The following is a 15,524-nucleotide window of genomic DNA, read 5'->3' as shown; positions in this document are numbered from 1 at the left end:
AAAAAGAAATCAAGATTTAAAGAATCAGCATCAAATAAATAATATTGATGGTCATTAGGCTTCATAAAAGAATTTATATATATATATATATATATATATATATATATATATATATAATTTTATTATTTTAATGTCGCCCCTACTAAAATCAATTCTTGGCTCTGTCACTGGGCTAGGTGACAGTGATGGTGTTGGAATATGGTAGTTGTCATGGTCCTGGAGTTAGATTGGCAGGGGTAGCATAGTTGTGGATCACACGATTTTTATGGGAAACAATCGAGTTAAGATCTAACTTTCTCATAATTTTACTCCATTAAACTAGAAAGAGAGAAGAATGAGAAAATCACTTTCACATAATTTTATTCCATCAAAGTACTTTGTCTCTATTGAAGTACAATGCATGCTTAAGTAGACAACTAAATCCTAAAGCAATGCCCGGCCACTTATTAAGTTACCTAACATAATTTTATTGACTTACCTAACAATGCCTTTATTGAAGCATCCAAAATTATTTAGGACAACACTTGCTACATTGACTCTTTGAAAAAAAAAAAAAAAAAATGGAAAGAAAGAAGGTAACAAAACCTTAAAATTATCACATTGATAAGCGAATAACATGTATGGCACTTCCATATATAACGGGTTAATCAAGTTTAGAATCTCTTTGATGAATTGGATTTTAGTCATTTTGGAGATGTAGAGCTAAGCATCCCAATCGAGTAGCGTTAACATAATCTTGAGGGCAATGTGCTGCTAATCCAGGAAATACCAATCCGACCACCCTAATCATTTTCATTAACCAACTTTCTTCGTAGTCCGGACCCAGTATATATGGGATTATGAAACTCCGGTTCAGCTCCCAAGCTGCATTTAGATACTTTGGTATGGCCCATAATAGCGAGAAGTAGTTCTTATTCGGCTCCTCATATCGAACCTGTACTCCAATCAAAAGGCCTATTTTAAATCTTATTGTACCACATCTAAAATGAGAGAGAGAGGGAGAGAGCACTGACCTTCCCTTTATAGAAGCTATTGTAGTAGACGCAAGGCCCCCAGTGCTCAAAAAAGAGATTAGCTTCATCATCATAAGGGATCCTAGGCACCACGTCATGGCAGTAAACATACCTCCAATACTTGACACCATACTCGTCCATCTTCTCCTTCATATAATCTCCGAGTTGCTTGTCTCCCACCCTTGGCTGCCCAAAAGTGTACACCCCCTCCAGCCTATTCAACAACAATTCCTCCTCGTGCATTGCCAGAACAGTCACAAACAGAATCGCCAATGCTCCACCCAAGCTGTGCCCCGTCAATATAAATTTTGCACTCTCATTCTTTTCCAATATTTCTCTCAGCCTTTGTCTGATTACATAGTAAGCATATTGTGGTTGCTTACTTCCTTCTTGTATTTCTTTGGGCCACCCTTTGCCCTTTTGCAGGCCCAGAGCTTTAAAAAAGCCAGCATGAATCTTACCCACGCCTTCGAGCTTAAACCACGAGAGATCGACGTCTGTCTGCCATGCTACTGGATCGAATGGGCTGGTGCCCCTAAATGCAACCACGATCAGGTTAGGTTGAACTCTTGTATCTTGGAACATCATGGCTTGAGTTGACGGTTGTTCTAGTTCTAGGTAATCTGTCAAGCATTGGATTAAAAATGTTTGGTTTTTACGTGGCCAAATAAGAAGAATAAAAATATTGTATAATTGCAAGCAAAGCAGATACTAAAGACAACAACGCACTACAGAAGAAGAATCCTATGAAAGAAGAATGGTTTTTTCTTTAGATTTTGTAAACGTTGAAGAAACAAATTATCAGGCACAAAACTTAATTAATTTATCAGACGAGGCAAAATAAATTAAAGAACCAACCACCAACGCCCCTCCTAATTCGTTTGAATTTTTTTCATAAGGTTCTAATCTGATTAATGTTAGCTTGTTTGGTCCCCTCCCATTCAAAATTTTGGCCCTACCCATTCAAAATTTTGGTCCCTACCCATTAAAAGCTAAACGACTTGGCCTCTAAACCTATAAGGCAAACTAATCTGGTAATTAATCCCTACCAATTATACCATTAGACTTTCATGTTGCAATTTGCAGAAGGCAAAAGCGCTGTGCCCACTGCCCAGTATCAATCACAAGCGATGCAACTTTGCACTTAAGCAAGTGGACGTGTGGTGCACTTCATTTGTGTTATATATATATATATATATATAACTGTAAATGGGGGAAAGGTTACATGAGTTTAAAATATTGAAAAATGGGTGAACTTTCCAACAGCAGACCCCAAAACGAAAATTACTGTATATAAATTAATTAAGTACAAACAAATAGTAGAAAATTGATAAAAATAAAAATAAAAAAAGAACTAGAATCTGTTTGGGATTGCGTTTGAGAGACCTAAAAGTGATTTTAACATTCAAAAAGTCTGTTTGAAAAAAAAAAAAAAACGTTTGATAAAAAAAAGTTAAAAACGCTTTTAAGGGTTAAAAAAGCCTAAAAATGACCAAAACGCACTTTTGGCAAAAGTTTAAAAATGAAGTTTTTACCAAAAAACTTTTTTTAACTTAAAAGCTCTATTTTCCAAAAGAGAAAAACCAATATTCAGTAGCCAAAACGTCCACAACAAGCTCAAACCACAAAAGCACGCTCAGAAAAGCAGGGAAAAAAAAATCAACGAAGGAAGGAGTCGGCAGGGTGGAGCATGAGATCGACAAAAGGCGCATGGAGATCAGATGGTGCAACAAAGGGAGGCGATAGGGAGCTAAAAGGCCGAGGACCATGGTGGAGTAGGGCATAAGTACTGGAAGGGAAAGATGGAGGGTGATAAATTTGGATTGGAAAAAGCCAAATCTAAAAGCACCTATATATCCAAGACTGGCGCGGCGAATAGGAAAGAGACGATGGTAAAGGAAGACAACGGTGGTACAGAAGTTGAGGAACGGTGGAGAGGGGCTAATGGGTGGTCGGTGCTGCCATTTTTATCATGTCCACGAGACCTTCTAATTATGTGATATTTGATACTCGATATCTTATACTCATCTAAAAATGTAATATATGTCTTATACCATGTAATGAATAGGACCGATATGTGAATAATCACCGTTTGTTAAGAGTATTACAGTTTTTATTATAAGATTTTTTACAAGTTGATTTTACAGTTTATAATTTGTAAAATGATTAAACAGAAAAGATAACTTGTCATTCATAAATTCTTAATTATTTGATCAATTATTTATTTTCATATAAATTTGTATGAAAATTGTAATAAAAATTGTAGTATTTCAAACATTTTTCCTAACGAGTATATTATGTAGTACCCTCCTTAATTTCCAACTCTCATATGTGGCTTCACATGAAGACTAATTAGTTTGCTAATTTTGAGAAAACCCCAACTCAGTCGACAGATTATTTTCAACACTTGTAGTAATCTAGGACTGTGTTTGTCTAACCATACACTTTTAAGGAATAGTATAGTTGCTTCTTACCGTTCCAAAAGTTGTAGAACCCCAAGTATTCCATCTGGCAAAAAAAGAATGAAAAAGAAAATGAATCTCCATTCATGGGCATATCATAAAATTAAATAACAGAGATGTATTATATTTTGCTATATATATAAATGATACTTACTCTCCATTGATCTTTGATTGTGGTTTGAACGAATGCTTCATTTTCGTATGCCAATTTGGAGGCCATCATAGCAAGGGAAGCGTTGTATTTTGGGTTTTCAGGTCTAATGTTTTTGTCTAATTCCACTCTCCGATCAAGATTTCCCAACACAGACGTGAACGTCGCCGATGACGTATCCGGCCACACCACATTTCCTGCCATGAATTAACCCAATCATTGTTTAATAGCATTATTACTGCATGCATGCAATTTTGGTCATACAAATGCTTGATGCAAATTCCTTTCTCTTTGGAACTAAAAAGAAAAAAAAGAAAAAAAAAAAAATTAACCGAACCTTTTAAGAGATTTGACAAGAGCACGAGAAATCCCCCGTTTTGTGAAAGAAGATTCAGCCACAGCTCCAGCATATGCCCCACCTGAACCAAGGGCTTTCCCCAGTAAAGGAGGAGTTTCTGAGCAAGGAGGGAGTTGAATATATACCATCGGCGCCAAAAATCATCCTTTTCCTCGTTCGGGCGGTGGATGAATCTACTTGTTTCTGATGTAGAGGAAAGCAGAAAGCGAACAAGATCATATAAACTTGCATTTTCTGACTTAAGCAAATAATGATCACAGAATTGATCACTCTCACAAGGCCCCATGGCTTAGAAGCAATGAAGAAGATGATTGATGAGTTGCGACGTCTCAATTGAGAATACTTTGGCATATATAGGCAAGTGATTTCATATTTATATATGATATGTATTGTACTCAAGGAAGGAGCCAGGAACTATTATGGGTAAAAGCCAAGAGTCAACAAAATTTGCTACTAGCTAGGGACCAGTTGGCTGAATTTTTTTTTTTTTTTACCTTAAAATTTTTTTGTTGTTAAAAATTGAGGGGGACCATGGCCAATACCAATCCCCACCTCTCTCCGTCCTTGATTGAACTTATTCGTTTTTTTGACATAAAATATTTTTTAGTAAACCGGAAATCGTGGTTAAAGCAAAAACATTTTCGATTGATTAGAATTTTTTTTTTTAGTCTTAGTAAAACAATTTCTCTTTTTAAGCATATGTGGGGATGGTCCCATGCGAGGTGGTTCGGCAATCCCAAATAGCCAAAAAAAAACAAAAATTTAGGGCTACCCCAATGCCATAGGGGTGTTTCGCACACTCCCATTTAGCACACTAACAAATTATGTCAATTTTTTTAACAACATAAACAAATTTTTCCTTTTTTGCTTATCGCATAGAGGATTTGATCAGTTTTTAAAACTAAAAAAAAACTAGTTGTCAAAACTCGAAATTACAGGGACCAAAATGGATTTATCTCTTATTTTAATTGTGTTCCTGCCTCTTGCAAATATTAACAATTTCTTTTGACGACAATGGTTTCCTATTTAATTGAGCAATATACTAAGTAGGATTAATTACAAAATAAATGCAGAGTTGATATTCTTGGTTTCAAACTAAACTCTAGAGTTTTAATTGCAATAAGTAATAGGAGAATTACTTCAAAAGTTGGACTTTTTGTCTAAAATTTTAAATTATTAATCAATTAATTAATTAAATTTATATTTTTTCAAACTTAAAAAAAAAAAAAAAAAAAAAAAAAAAAAAAAAAAGCAATTTTACACCAACCGCCAACGACCCTCCGCCTAAGGTCAATGCTGCTAGTTGCCACCATTTCATTGGGGTTGTTTGCCAATGAACCCAAAAAAACGCCTCAATTCATTTCAATTAATTCAACTCCAATATTCTTATTTTTTACATCATATCAATCACATTATACTACTATTCAAATATATTACTATTCAAATAATATACTATTCAAATATACTACTATTCAAATATATTACTATTCAAATAATATACTATTCAAATATACTACTATTCAAATATATTACTATTCAAATAATATACTATTCAAATATACTACTATTCAAATAATATACTATTCAAATATACTACTATTCAAATAATATATATATATATATAGAAACAAAAAAATTTGACTCTTTCACATCAAACATTTTTAATTAATTTTTTCACATATCAATCAAATCTTATTACAGTTTTATGCCGCTTTTTTTTTTCTTTTTTTTCTTTTTCTTTTTTGTCTAACCAATGGCAAACAACAGAGAAATTACCTAAGAAACGTGGTACGACAATTAAGATGAAATTTGTGGACAAAATATAAATAAATGTGGCTATGAGTCTATGACTCTGAAGGATATGAGAAAGACTGACAGCAAAATAACCTAATAAACGTCGTCCGACAATTAAGATGAAATTTGTGGACAAAATATAAATAAATGTGGCTATGAGTCTATGACTCTGAAGGATATGAGAAAGTCTGACAGCAAAATAACCAAAGAAACGTGGTACGACAATTAAGATGAAGGAAAAGATGGTTTGTGGACAAAATAAAGATAGCTGTAGCTATGAGTCTATGACTCGGGAGGATATAAAAGCCGTGTTTGCCAAGAGCCTGGACCTGACCAAGTCTTATTTTCAAAAAAAAAATTCTCAAAATTAAATTTAATATTTTTATTTTTTATATCATAATCACTTTTTATTATTATTCAAATAAAAAAATCACTACAAAATAATTTTTTTTTTTTATACAAAATATTCTTATTTTTTTCTCTCATATTAATCAAATCTATTACAATATCATTTCACTTTTTTATCCATTCCATTGCCAAACACAGCCAAAGTATTTTCAACCACTAAATTAGGCTCTTTTTTTAAAATATATATATATATATATATATATATATATATATATATTCCTTAATGGTCAAATGACTATTAATAAAATAATAAGAGAAGAAAATTGGTTTTGCTAGATAATAAAGAAAATTTTATTTTCCCACTTTCTGATATATGCATGCTTGCTGAGTGCTGAGGTTGCTTTTGCAAGATAATAACGTTTGTGGTGTTTTTTGGTTTGAATTTTTTATTGTAGCTTTTTAGTCTTTTCCACGCGTTTTGTTTACAAACAGATGCATGATGGCTCCCTGATGCATGTGGAAAATAAAATAAACCTAATTTTTCCTGATTGACATTTCATAAGTATAGACATATGAAATGTCAATCAAGAAAAATTCTTGTGGAAAAGATTAGCTGTCTATACTTATGAAATGTCAGTCAAGAAAAGTTCTTGTGGAAAATAAAAATTCTTGTGGAAAAGATTAGCAGTCTATACTTATGAAATGTCAATCAAGAAAAATTCTTGTGGAAAATAAAAATTCTTGTGGAAAAGTTTAGCAGTCTATACATATGTTTCTTAATACTTTTTTATGGGTATTTTTAAAAATAATTTTTTTAAAAAAAAATGCTTTTATGTGACCTAAAGATAAAAAAAGTTTTGAGTGTTATGTGCTTTAGGTTATTTGTTAATGTAAAACATCAAGTTTTTTTTTTTTTTTTTATATAAAAAAAAAAAAGTGTGCTTTTGGGTTATGGAGAGGAAGAGAGAGAGATCAGGAATTTTAGAGAGGGAGAGAGAGATCTACTTGATAGAGAACTAAGAAGAAAGAGATGCATTTTTTTTAGGAAGAGATCGAGACGAGAGAGAAAAAAGGAATGTGGGAGAGAGAAAATAAGTCACACAACAGGACTGGTTTTCTTGGTTTAAGAAGGACAACCGCAGAGGTTGTAGCATTTCTCTAATGTTTATTGGCATGGTTTCTTGTTGTTCTGGGGTTTTTACTCTCTTTGTATTTTATCTTTTAATGAATATCATTTGTTTAAAACAAAGTTAAAAAGAAGACTTATTGGAAACTCGAGGAACAAGTTTTCTCTAAAGAGTCGCTAGCTTAATTCCGCTCTCAAGTAGAGTTTTCTCCTGAACACTGTTCACCTATCTTTTTCTTCCTTCCTTCGTCCTTGGTTTTTTATCTCTGGTTCCTTGCTGCTTGATCATGGCTACATCTAACGTTGAGATTAACGATCTTATAGCCCACACAAATGCTCTCCACTGCTCAGACCCTCCTTCACCCACTTTAGATGACCCCTCAACCAACCAACCTCTACCTCCATCTCTCACCTTGGTAGGAAAGCTTATCTCCCTCAGACCTGTTGCCAAATCTGTTATAAAAAATAACATTCTGCAAGCCTGGCAGTTCTTGAAGTCTCTTATCACTGAAGATAAAGATGACAACAAGATGGTGTTCATCTTTGAAGACATGGAAGACCTTTCGAAGGTTTTGAATAATTCTCCTTGGAATATTAAGGGTACTCCTTTATTTCTGAAACCTTGGGGTAATGATGAAACCTTTGATGAGATAGAGTTTGTGAAAGCACCCATCTGGGTCCAAGTTCATGGACTTCCTTTGGATCGCATGAATATTGCCAATGCCACTATTATTGCCAAAAATCTAGGGGGGCTAGTTGAATTGGATAACTCGGACAGCTCGAAACCTTGCAGGAAAAGTTTTCTGAGAATCCGTGTTCTTCTTCCTCTAGATGATCCTCTCCCGACGGGATTCCTCCTTCATCGTCTGCCTAAGCCACCTGCTCAAATATCTTATCAGTTTGAGCGCCTCTCGGAGTTCTGCTACTCTTGTGGTCGTCTTGGGCATTTGTCATTTCAGTGTCCTGTTGTTCCTCGCCCACTTGAATCTGGAAGGTATGGACCGAAACTTAAAGCTAGTTCTTCTTTTGCTAATCGTGTGGAATTGCTTATACCTCCTAAAAGAGCTGTGAATGCTATGGCTGCCCCGGGTTCTAGTGTTCATGTTCCAGTTCCAGCTCCTCCCCCTACCGAGTTCACTCTAAACTCATCCCCTGATGGCCATTCCCAACTCAGTAATTTGGTTGTTCGAAGTACCACTCCAACCCAACTAGCCCATCCCATCCCCACCAACTCTACTGAGTTGGAACTTGTTTCTGACTTGGGGGTCAGCTCATGCCCTTCATTTACGGCTGCATTAATTGGAAAGGCTCCTCTTGTCAACTTCCAGCTGAGCCCAATCTCTTCCTCATTAATGCTTTCGCATGTCCCCAATATCAATAGCCTCCAGCTTCAATTTTCCAACAACATGTGGCCTCTTTCTACAAGTTCACCTGCTCCCACGTGCTCCACTTCTAACTTTGCTAGTTCTCATGTAACTAATTCCCCAAAAACCCATACTTTCAATATTGCCACGTTGTCTCCTTTTATTGAACCCATTTCTAATGCCACGTTGGTTTCCTCTTCTGGAAGCACCATCCCTTCTTCCACTCCTAAACCCAAAAAATACCCACCTAATCCTCTTCCTAAAAAACGATTCCATCCCTATACTAAACAAATTACCTCTCCCTCTTCCATTTCCAGACCTGAGCCTTTACCTCCAAAAAAGCCTAAATTAATTCCTTATCCCCCATCTCTTGTGCATGTCGATGGGGCTTCAGGTGTAAAACGAGGATGTATTTCATCCATTGATGACTCTCTTTCTAATGGGGTGGTGGGTTTTCGCCTGCCCCCTATGCCACAATGAAGGTGTTAGCATGGAATTGCCGGGGTTTGGCTTGTGCCCCGACAATTCGCACAATTCGAGCCCTTGTCAGGATTTATAGGCCTGATGTGTTGTTCTTGTCTGAAACTAAGGTGATGTCTTCTCGCTACTGGAATTCTCTTTTTCGCATGGGTTTTTCTTCTTGGTTACAAGTTCCTCCTGCTGGCTTTAAGGGAGGTCTATTTGTGACTTGGAAGCAGGGGTTTGTTTTAGAACCTGTTCGGCTTGATGAAAATCACATTTCCTGCCTTGTGGTTTCTGCTCCTCCTCTTCGTTCTTGGTTACTTTCATGTGTCTATGCGCCTCCCTCTGTTCAGAGACGCAATGTTTTTTGGTCCAAGTTGACTGATTTGGGAAATTCCTTTGGTGGTCCTTGGCTCCTGCTGGGAGATTTTAATGCTATTTTATCATCTTCAGAGAAGTGTGGAGGCCGAAGTTTTGGGTCCACTTCTCATTTTGATTTTGTGGACTTTGTACAGTCTAATGCTTTAGTTGATTTGGGTTTTGTTGGTAATAAATTTACCTGGAGTAATCATCGAAATGGTAGAGCTAATATCAGGGAACGACTAGATCGTGGATTGGCCAATCAAGGTTGGGTACATCTCTACCCCAACTCTTTGATTAATCATCTTTTGGCTGCCAATTCTGATCATTGTCCTATCCTGCTCTCGACTGATGGTAGTTACCGTAATCTGCCAAAGCCTTTTAGATTTGAGGCTTTTTGGACTCGTGATCAATCCAGCCATTCAGTGGTTGCAGGAGCTTCGTTGGTTGAAGTAGAGGGTTCTCCAGCTTTCTCTTTAAGCAGGAAGTGGAAGAAAACTAAAGATGCTCTGAAATATTGGAACTCTCACCATTTTGGGCATATTCAAACTCAGATTAAGTCTCTTATGGCTCAAATAAGTGATATTCAATCCATTCCTCACTCTCCTACTAGTGCAGCTAGAGAGGTAGTTCTCCAAGAAGCTTTGCAGGAACAACTTCGGAGAGAGGAAATTTTGTGGAAACAGAAGTCCAGGGAATTGTGGCTTTCATGCACTGACCTAAACACAAAGTTTTTTCATGCTTCTACAGCTTGTCGACGAAGGTATAATTCCATCTCTTGTTTGGTTTCGGCTGATGGGTCTAACATTGTGGGAAGGGAAAATATTGGCTCCTATTTGGTTAATCATTTTAGTTCCCTTTTTACTACTACTCAGCCTTCTTTTGATAGTAATTTTTCTGATTTGGTGACTTGTGTTATTACTGATGAAGAGAATGTGAGTTTGTGTATTATCCCTGATGAAGTGGAGATTTTTTCTGCAATATCTGAGTTAGGTCTTAATAAAGCTCCTGGTCCAGATGGTATGACTGGACTATTCTACAAAACTTATTGGCCAATTGTTAAACTAAGTGTTCTAGCTTCAGTTCAATCCTTCTTCAGGGGGGGTTTTATGCTAAAAGAGTTTAATCACACCAATATAGCTCTTATCCCTAAGGTGGACAATCCCTCCTCAGTGAATCAGTTTAGGCCTATTAGTCTCACCAACTTTAACTACAAGATCATATCAAAAATCTTGTCCAATAGGCTTAAACCTCTTCTTCATAAGATTGTCTTTCCTATGCAATCGGCCTTTTTGAAAGGCAGATCCATTCATGATAATACCATTCTTGCTCATGAAGTTTTTCAGACTATGAAGCATAAAAGAGGCAATGGGGGCCTTATGGCCTTGAAGTTAGATATGGAGAAGGCTTTTGATTCTATGGAATGGAACTTTCTTTTGAGAATTTTTTCCTTGCTGGGTTTCAACTCCACTTGGATTAATTGGATCAGTCAATGCATTACTACATCTTCATTTTCTATTCTTTTAGACGGGTCTCCTTATGGCAAGTTTGCTCCTACCCGTGGTCTTAGGCAAGGAGATCCCCTCTCTCCTTTCCTTTTTATTTTAGGTTCTGAAATTCTTTCGAGAATTTTGTTGAAGGAAGAAAATTTGGGTAGGCTTCATGGTATCAAGATAGCGAGATTGAGCCCTTCTATTTCTCACTTGCTATTTGCTGATGATGTAATGATTTTTTCCAAGGCTAATAGGAAAGAAGCTTCTGTAATTCTCAAGGCTCTTAACTCTTATGCTCAATGGTCAGGGCAACAAATCAACTCTTCCAAGTCAGCTATTTTCTATAGCAAAAACTGCAAACCTGCTATCAAGACAGCTATCAATGATATTCTTAAGTTGCCTCCCATCCCTGCTTGAGCAAAATACTTGGGTATTCCTCTTTTTTTAAATAGGAAGAAAAGTGATTCTTTCATTGAGCTTAAAGAGAGGATTTTTGCTAAAGTAACTGGTTGGAAAGCCAGATTACTTTCCCAGGCAGCCAGAACGACTTTGATAAAATCAGTGGCTAATGCTATTCCCTCTTATTTGATGTCACTCTTTCTCTTGCCTAAGTCACTGTGCTTGGAGATTAATTCAGTTTTGAGGAAGTTTTGGTGGGGGTTTCCTCAGGAAAAGAATCACAATCTCTCCTTTCTCTCTTGGGAAAAAATTTGCCAACCTAAAGCTGTGGGGGGTCTTGGCATCTGCTCTATTGAGTGTATTAACAATTCTCTCTTTGCACGTATGGGTTGGAAGATGCTTTGTAATGAATCTCTTCTTTGGGTTGAAGCTCTTAGAGGCAAATATTTAAAGAATGGTATTTCTTTTCTAGATGCTCCTTCAAACCCTTCTTCTTCTTGGATTTGGAAAGGGTTACTCAAAAACAGGTCAGTGGTTAAAAAGGGTGCTTGTTGGTCTATCTCAGATGGGGCTAATATTCATATTTGGAATTCTCCTTGGATTCCTTCTATGCCTAGTTTTAAGCCTAGACCCAATGTAAATTTGGTTGATCTTCCAGATTTTTCAGTTGCTGACCTCTTATTACCAGGAATTAGATTGTGGAATGTTGATCTTCTTGGTGATCTCTTTGACCCTCCCTCTGTCCAGAACATCCTTGGAATTCATATTCCCCGGATTAGTGATGTTGACAAGTGGTCTTGGGCACCTTCTTCCTCTGGCCTCTTCTCGGTGAAGTCTGCTCGTGATATTTCATTGTCTTCATCTAGCAGGATTTCTCCATTATCTCCAGTTGACTGGCAGACCCTTTGGGGCATCAAGATTCAAGCCAGATTAAAACATTTGCTATGGAAAATTGGGTGGAATATTTTACCTTCTAGAGCTAATATTGGTAGATTTGTGACCTCTGTGGATGACAATGCTTGGGTGTGTCCATTCTGTAAAGGCTCTTTAGAGACCTTGAATCACATTTTCTTGAATTGTGATTTAGCAAAGATCCTTTGGAGGACTTCTCCTTGGCCTATTTTGATCTCTTCTTTTGCTGCCAGACCCATTTCTGATTGGATCCTTGCTATTATTTATCCCTCTGACAGGTTGGCTATTCCTCTAGTTGATTCCCAAAAATTTCAACTTTTTGCAGCTCTAGTTATGGATACCATTTGGTTCTCAAGAAACAAACTGATTCATGATGCTATTCAACCTGATCCGCCCAAGATTATCCAGCAGCTCAAGACTACTCATGAGTACCATGTTTCAGCTTGGCAGATTTCGGCTCTCCCCTCTCTTTGGTCTCCTCCTCAGCTAGGAAGTGTTAAAGGCAATTTTGATGTAGCTGTTTGTGGAAATTTTGCTGTGGCAGCTGCTGTTATCAGTAATCATGATGGTGAAATTATTCATGCTGCTACCCAAAAGCTTTTCTCCTCTGATGCTCTTTTAGGCGAGGCTTCTGCTGCTCTTCTTGCCTCCCGACTTGCAGTGTCTTCAGGCTTTAGTAATTTCATGCTTGAAGGGGACGCTCTTTTGGTTATTTTAGCTGTTAATCAGCCTCATCTTTTTGCTACTTGGCATTTTGCTCCTATTGTCTCTGATTTGAGACTTGAGCTCTCTTCCTTTCAATGCTGGAATGCGTTGAAAGTTTCTAGATGTGCAAATTATCGTGCACATGCTTTAGCAAAATGGGCCGCTACCCATCTAGTGTTTGGTAGCATTCCCATAGGATCCCCCATTCTTTCTTCCATTAGGATCAAGAATGGGAAAGATCCTCCCTTGTAGCCCCCTTTTTCCTTTTCAATTAAAAAAAAAAAAAAAGACTTATTGAAGATCTAAATTAGGGATAAATACATTTTTGGCCCAAGTGAACATAGTTTTTCTTTAAACTGGGTTGAAGGAATCCAACATATTTTAGAAAAAGGACATGTTTCACTTTTCATATGAGAAATACATGTCTCTTTTTAAATAGCATGTGAGAAACACATGCTTTTTGAATAAAATTTATTCCAACTATGTTCTTGTAATTAAAAGAAGCATGTGGTTCTCACATGTGGAAGACACACGTCATTTTTATATAATATGTTGGAAGAATTTCCTCCAACCTAGTTTGGAGAAAAATTTTGTACTTTAACAATAGCTCTTTGAAGATTAAAAAGCGATTAATTACTCCCTAGGGTAAGTGAAAAATAACAAAGAGAAAAGTACTCATACACCCCTTAAATTATGACTTCAATGCCAAAGCCTATTCCCTAAACTACCAATTGTGTCATTATTCTCCATAAACTATCAAAACAATGTCAATATATTCCTCAAAGCTAGCAAAAAGACAAAAATAACCTTAAAAAAGTTTCAATAAAACAAAAATATCCTTTAAAAATTTGAAATATATATATATATATATATATATATATATATATATATATATATATTAATTGTTTAAAAACATAAAACAAAAACTAAAAAATTCAATTGTCTCTAATTGTTTAAAAACGTTGACAGCTACACAGCCTACACTGATTGTCTCTAATAGGCTTCAACAAGCCCAACTACAAGGCTTCAACCCACAGGGCTTATCCCTTGCCTTGAGCTGAAATTCATTCCAAATAGCTGGGCCATACAAGAACTCATTGGGCCCAAAACAATAGAATGGAATTCATCGAATAAGATATCCAACAACATAAACAGGCCTTTCAGGATACAAATTAAGAAATTCTCCATTTGCTCCATGTCTGGGCTACACGTGTCACACTCAAAAAAAGAAGAAGAAGGTGGCTTGTCATTGAATTTTATGGGTGCCACGTACTGGTAAGATGTAGATAAATTTCTAAGACTTATCTAGCTGCTGAAAATCTATTTGTTCTTACTCTTCCATGTATCGCCATGCATTTCACCTATCAAAGATTCAAAAGGGACAATGAGGAGGAATATTGGCCCAAGAGATTAGATTTTGTCCTTCCGGAGGGAGCCAACGTGTTTATTTTTAAAAAATTTTGGCATTTACTTCCGTTGCCCCATAGTACATGGCTGAGAGAGTTCAATAAGAGGAGGTAAAAACCTACAAAAGAAAACAAATAATAATAATAATAATAAGAGGAGGTAAAAGGGTTGATGTGGAAATTAATATGGAAATTAATGAAATGGGATTTATTTTCTGAAGCTATCGGCAGAGCATCCTGTGTTGCTTTTGCTCAAGCAGCACTAGTCGATCAGAGCATTCTTCCGGCTCCATGTAATGCCGCCACCTAAGCGCCATCGAGCAGTGCATCTGTGCATGCTAGCGGTTCATACTGCCTGCACCGAAGAAGGGTCCGGTTGCCGCTCGAGCGCTCTTCAATGGACGCTCGAGCGGTTGTTGTAAGCTGTCCTACATCAAATTATCAAAGAAATTAATACTTTTTGAAAAATAAAATACAAACTTTTTACAAAAACTTCTCACATCTTCGTGACACCCTTCAATTATTTTACCTCTTTAATAATTTAGAGCGCTACGGCCACGATACTTTACAAAAACGTAGCAAACTTGTCACATGGTCAACTAACATTATTAAATGAATATCGACTTCTATTATAATAATGTTAGTACATTCATGTTGATTCTTTGTAATCGCAAGGTACATGAATTATATAAACAATGCATAATTTATGACAATTTACTTTTATTCATAAAATCCACGAGCTTTACAAAATTATATGCATATCCATATTTATACAATATCGTCTTGACCTTTTTCCTTGGCCTACCCATGTATATATATAATTAACTCCCGATCGATCAAAGCTTGCCTTAGGCGCACAACATTTCATAACATGGTCATTTCATTTCTGTCCTAAAAATTTTATCATCTAGTGATCAACATGTCATTTCTTTGTATAATATAACATGATATAGTCTTTCATATGCACATGAACATTGTTATTCAAAACATGTGATTTCAATAAAGCAATTTAGAAACATAGTCCTTCAATCAAATATATATCTAGAGCCACGCCATGCATCCAACACGCCTCTCCACCATCATCTCTGGCCTCCCCTTATCCTCCGGTTGCCTCTCGCTCATCATTCAAGCCTTCACGCACCAGTGCGTCCCCGCTGCCTCTCCTTCTGAT

At 36.4% G+C, this 15,524-nt stretch overlaps 2 protein-coding genes across 2 annotated transcripts; one reads left to right on the top strand and one right to left on the bottom strand.

The window, feature by feature from the left end:
* Positions 1-632: 632 nt before the first annotated feature.
* On the bottom strand, positions 633-4,270 carry LOC132185702 (triacylglycerol lipase OBL1-like). Its single transcript, XM_059599477.2, has 5 exons — positions 3,964-4,270; positions 3,630-3,823; positions 3,488-3,521; positions 1,014-1,636; positions 633-934 (listed from the first exon to the last, which is right to left on the bottom strand). Exons 1-5 carry the CDS (start codon positions 4,268-4,270, stop codon positions 680-682), a joined length of 1,413 nt encoding a protein of 470 aa, XP_059455460.2. The 3' UTR covers positions 633-679.
* Positions 4,271-7,539: 3,269 nt separating this feature from the next.
* Positions 7,540-13,199, top strand: LOC148584674 (uncharacterized). Its single transcript, XM_088518564.1, has 4 exons — positions 7,540-8,724; positions 9,099-10,292; positions 11,604-12,950; positions 13,029-13,199. The coding sequence occupies exons 1-4, from the start codon at positions 7,540-7,542 to the stop codon at positions 13,197-13,199; spliced, it is 3,897 nt and encodes a 1,298-aa protein (XP_088374690.1).
* The last annotated feature ends 2,325 nt before the right edge of the window (positions 13,200-15,524 follow it).

The sequence above is a fragment of the Corylus avellana genome, chromosome 7, assembly GCF_965113065.1.
Source record: "Corylus avellana chromosome 7, dhCorAvel1.hap1.2, whole genome shotgun sequence".
Taxonomy (NCBI): Eukaryota; Viridiplantae; Streptophyta; class Magnoliopsida; order Fagales; family Betulaceae; genus Corylus; species Corylus avellana.
This window is presented reverse-complemented; position numbering and strand designations above follow the sequence as displayed.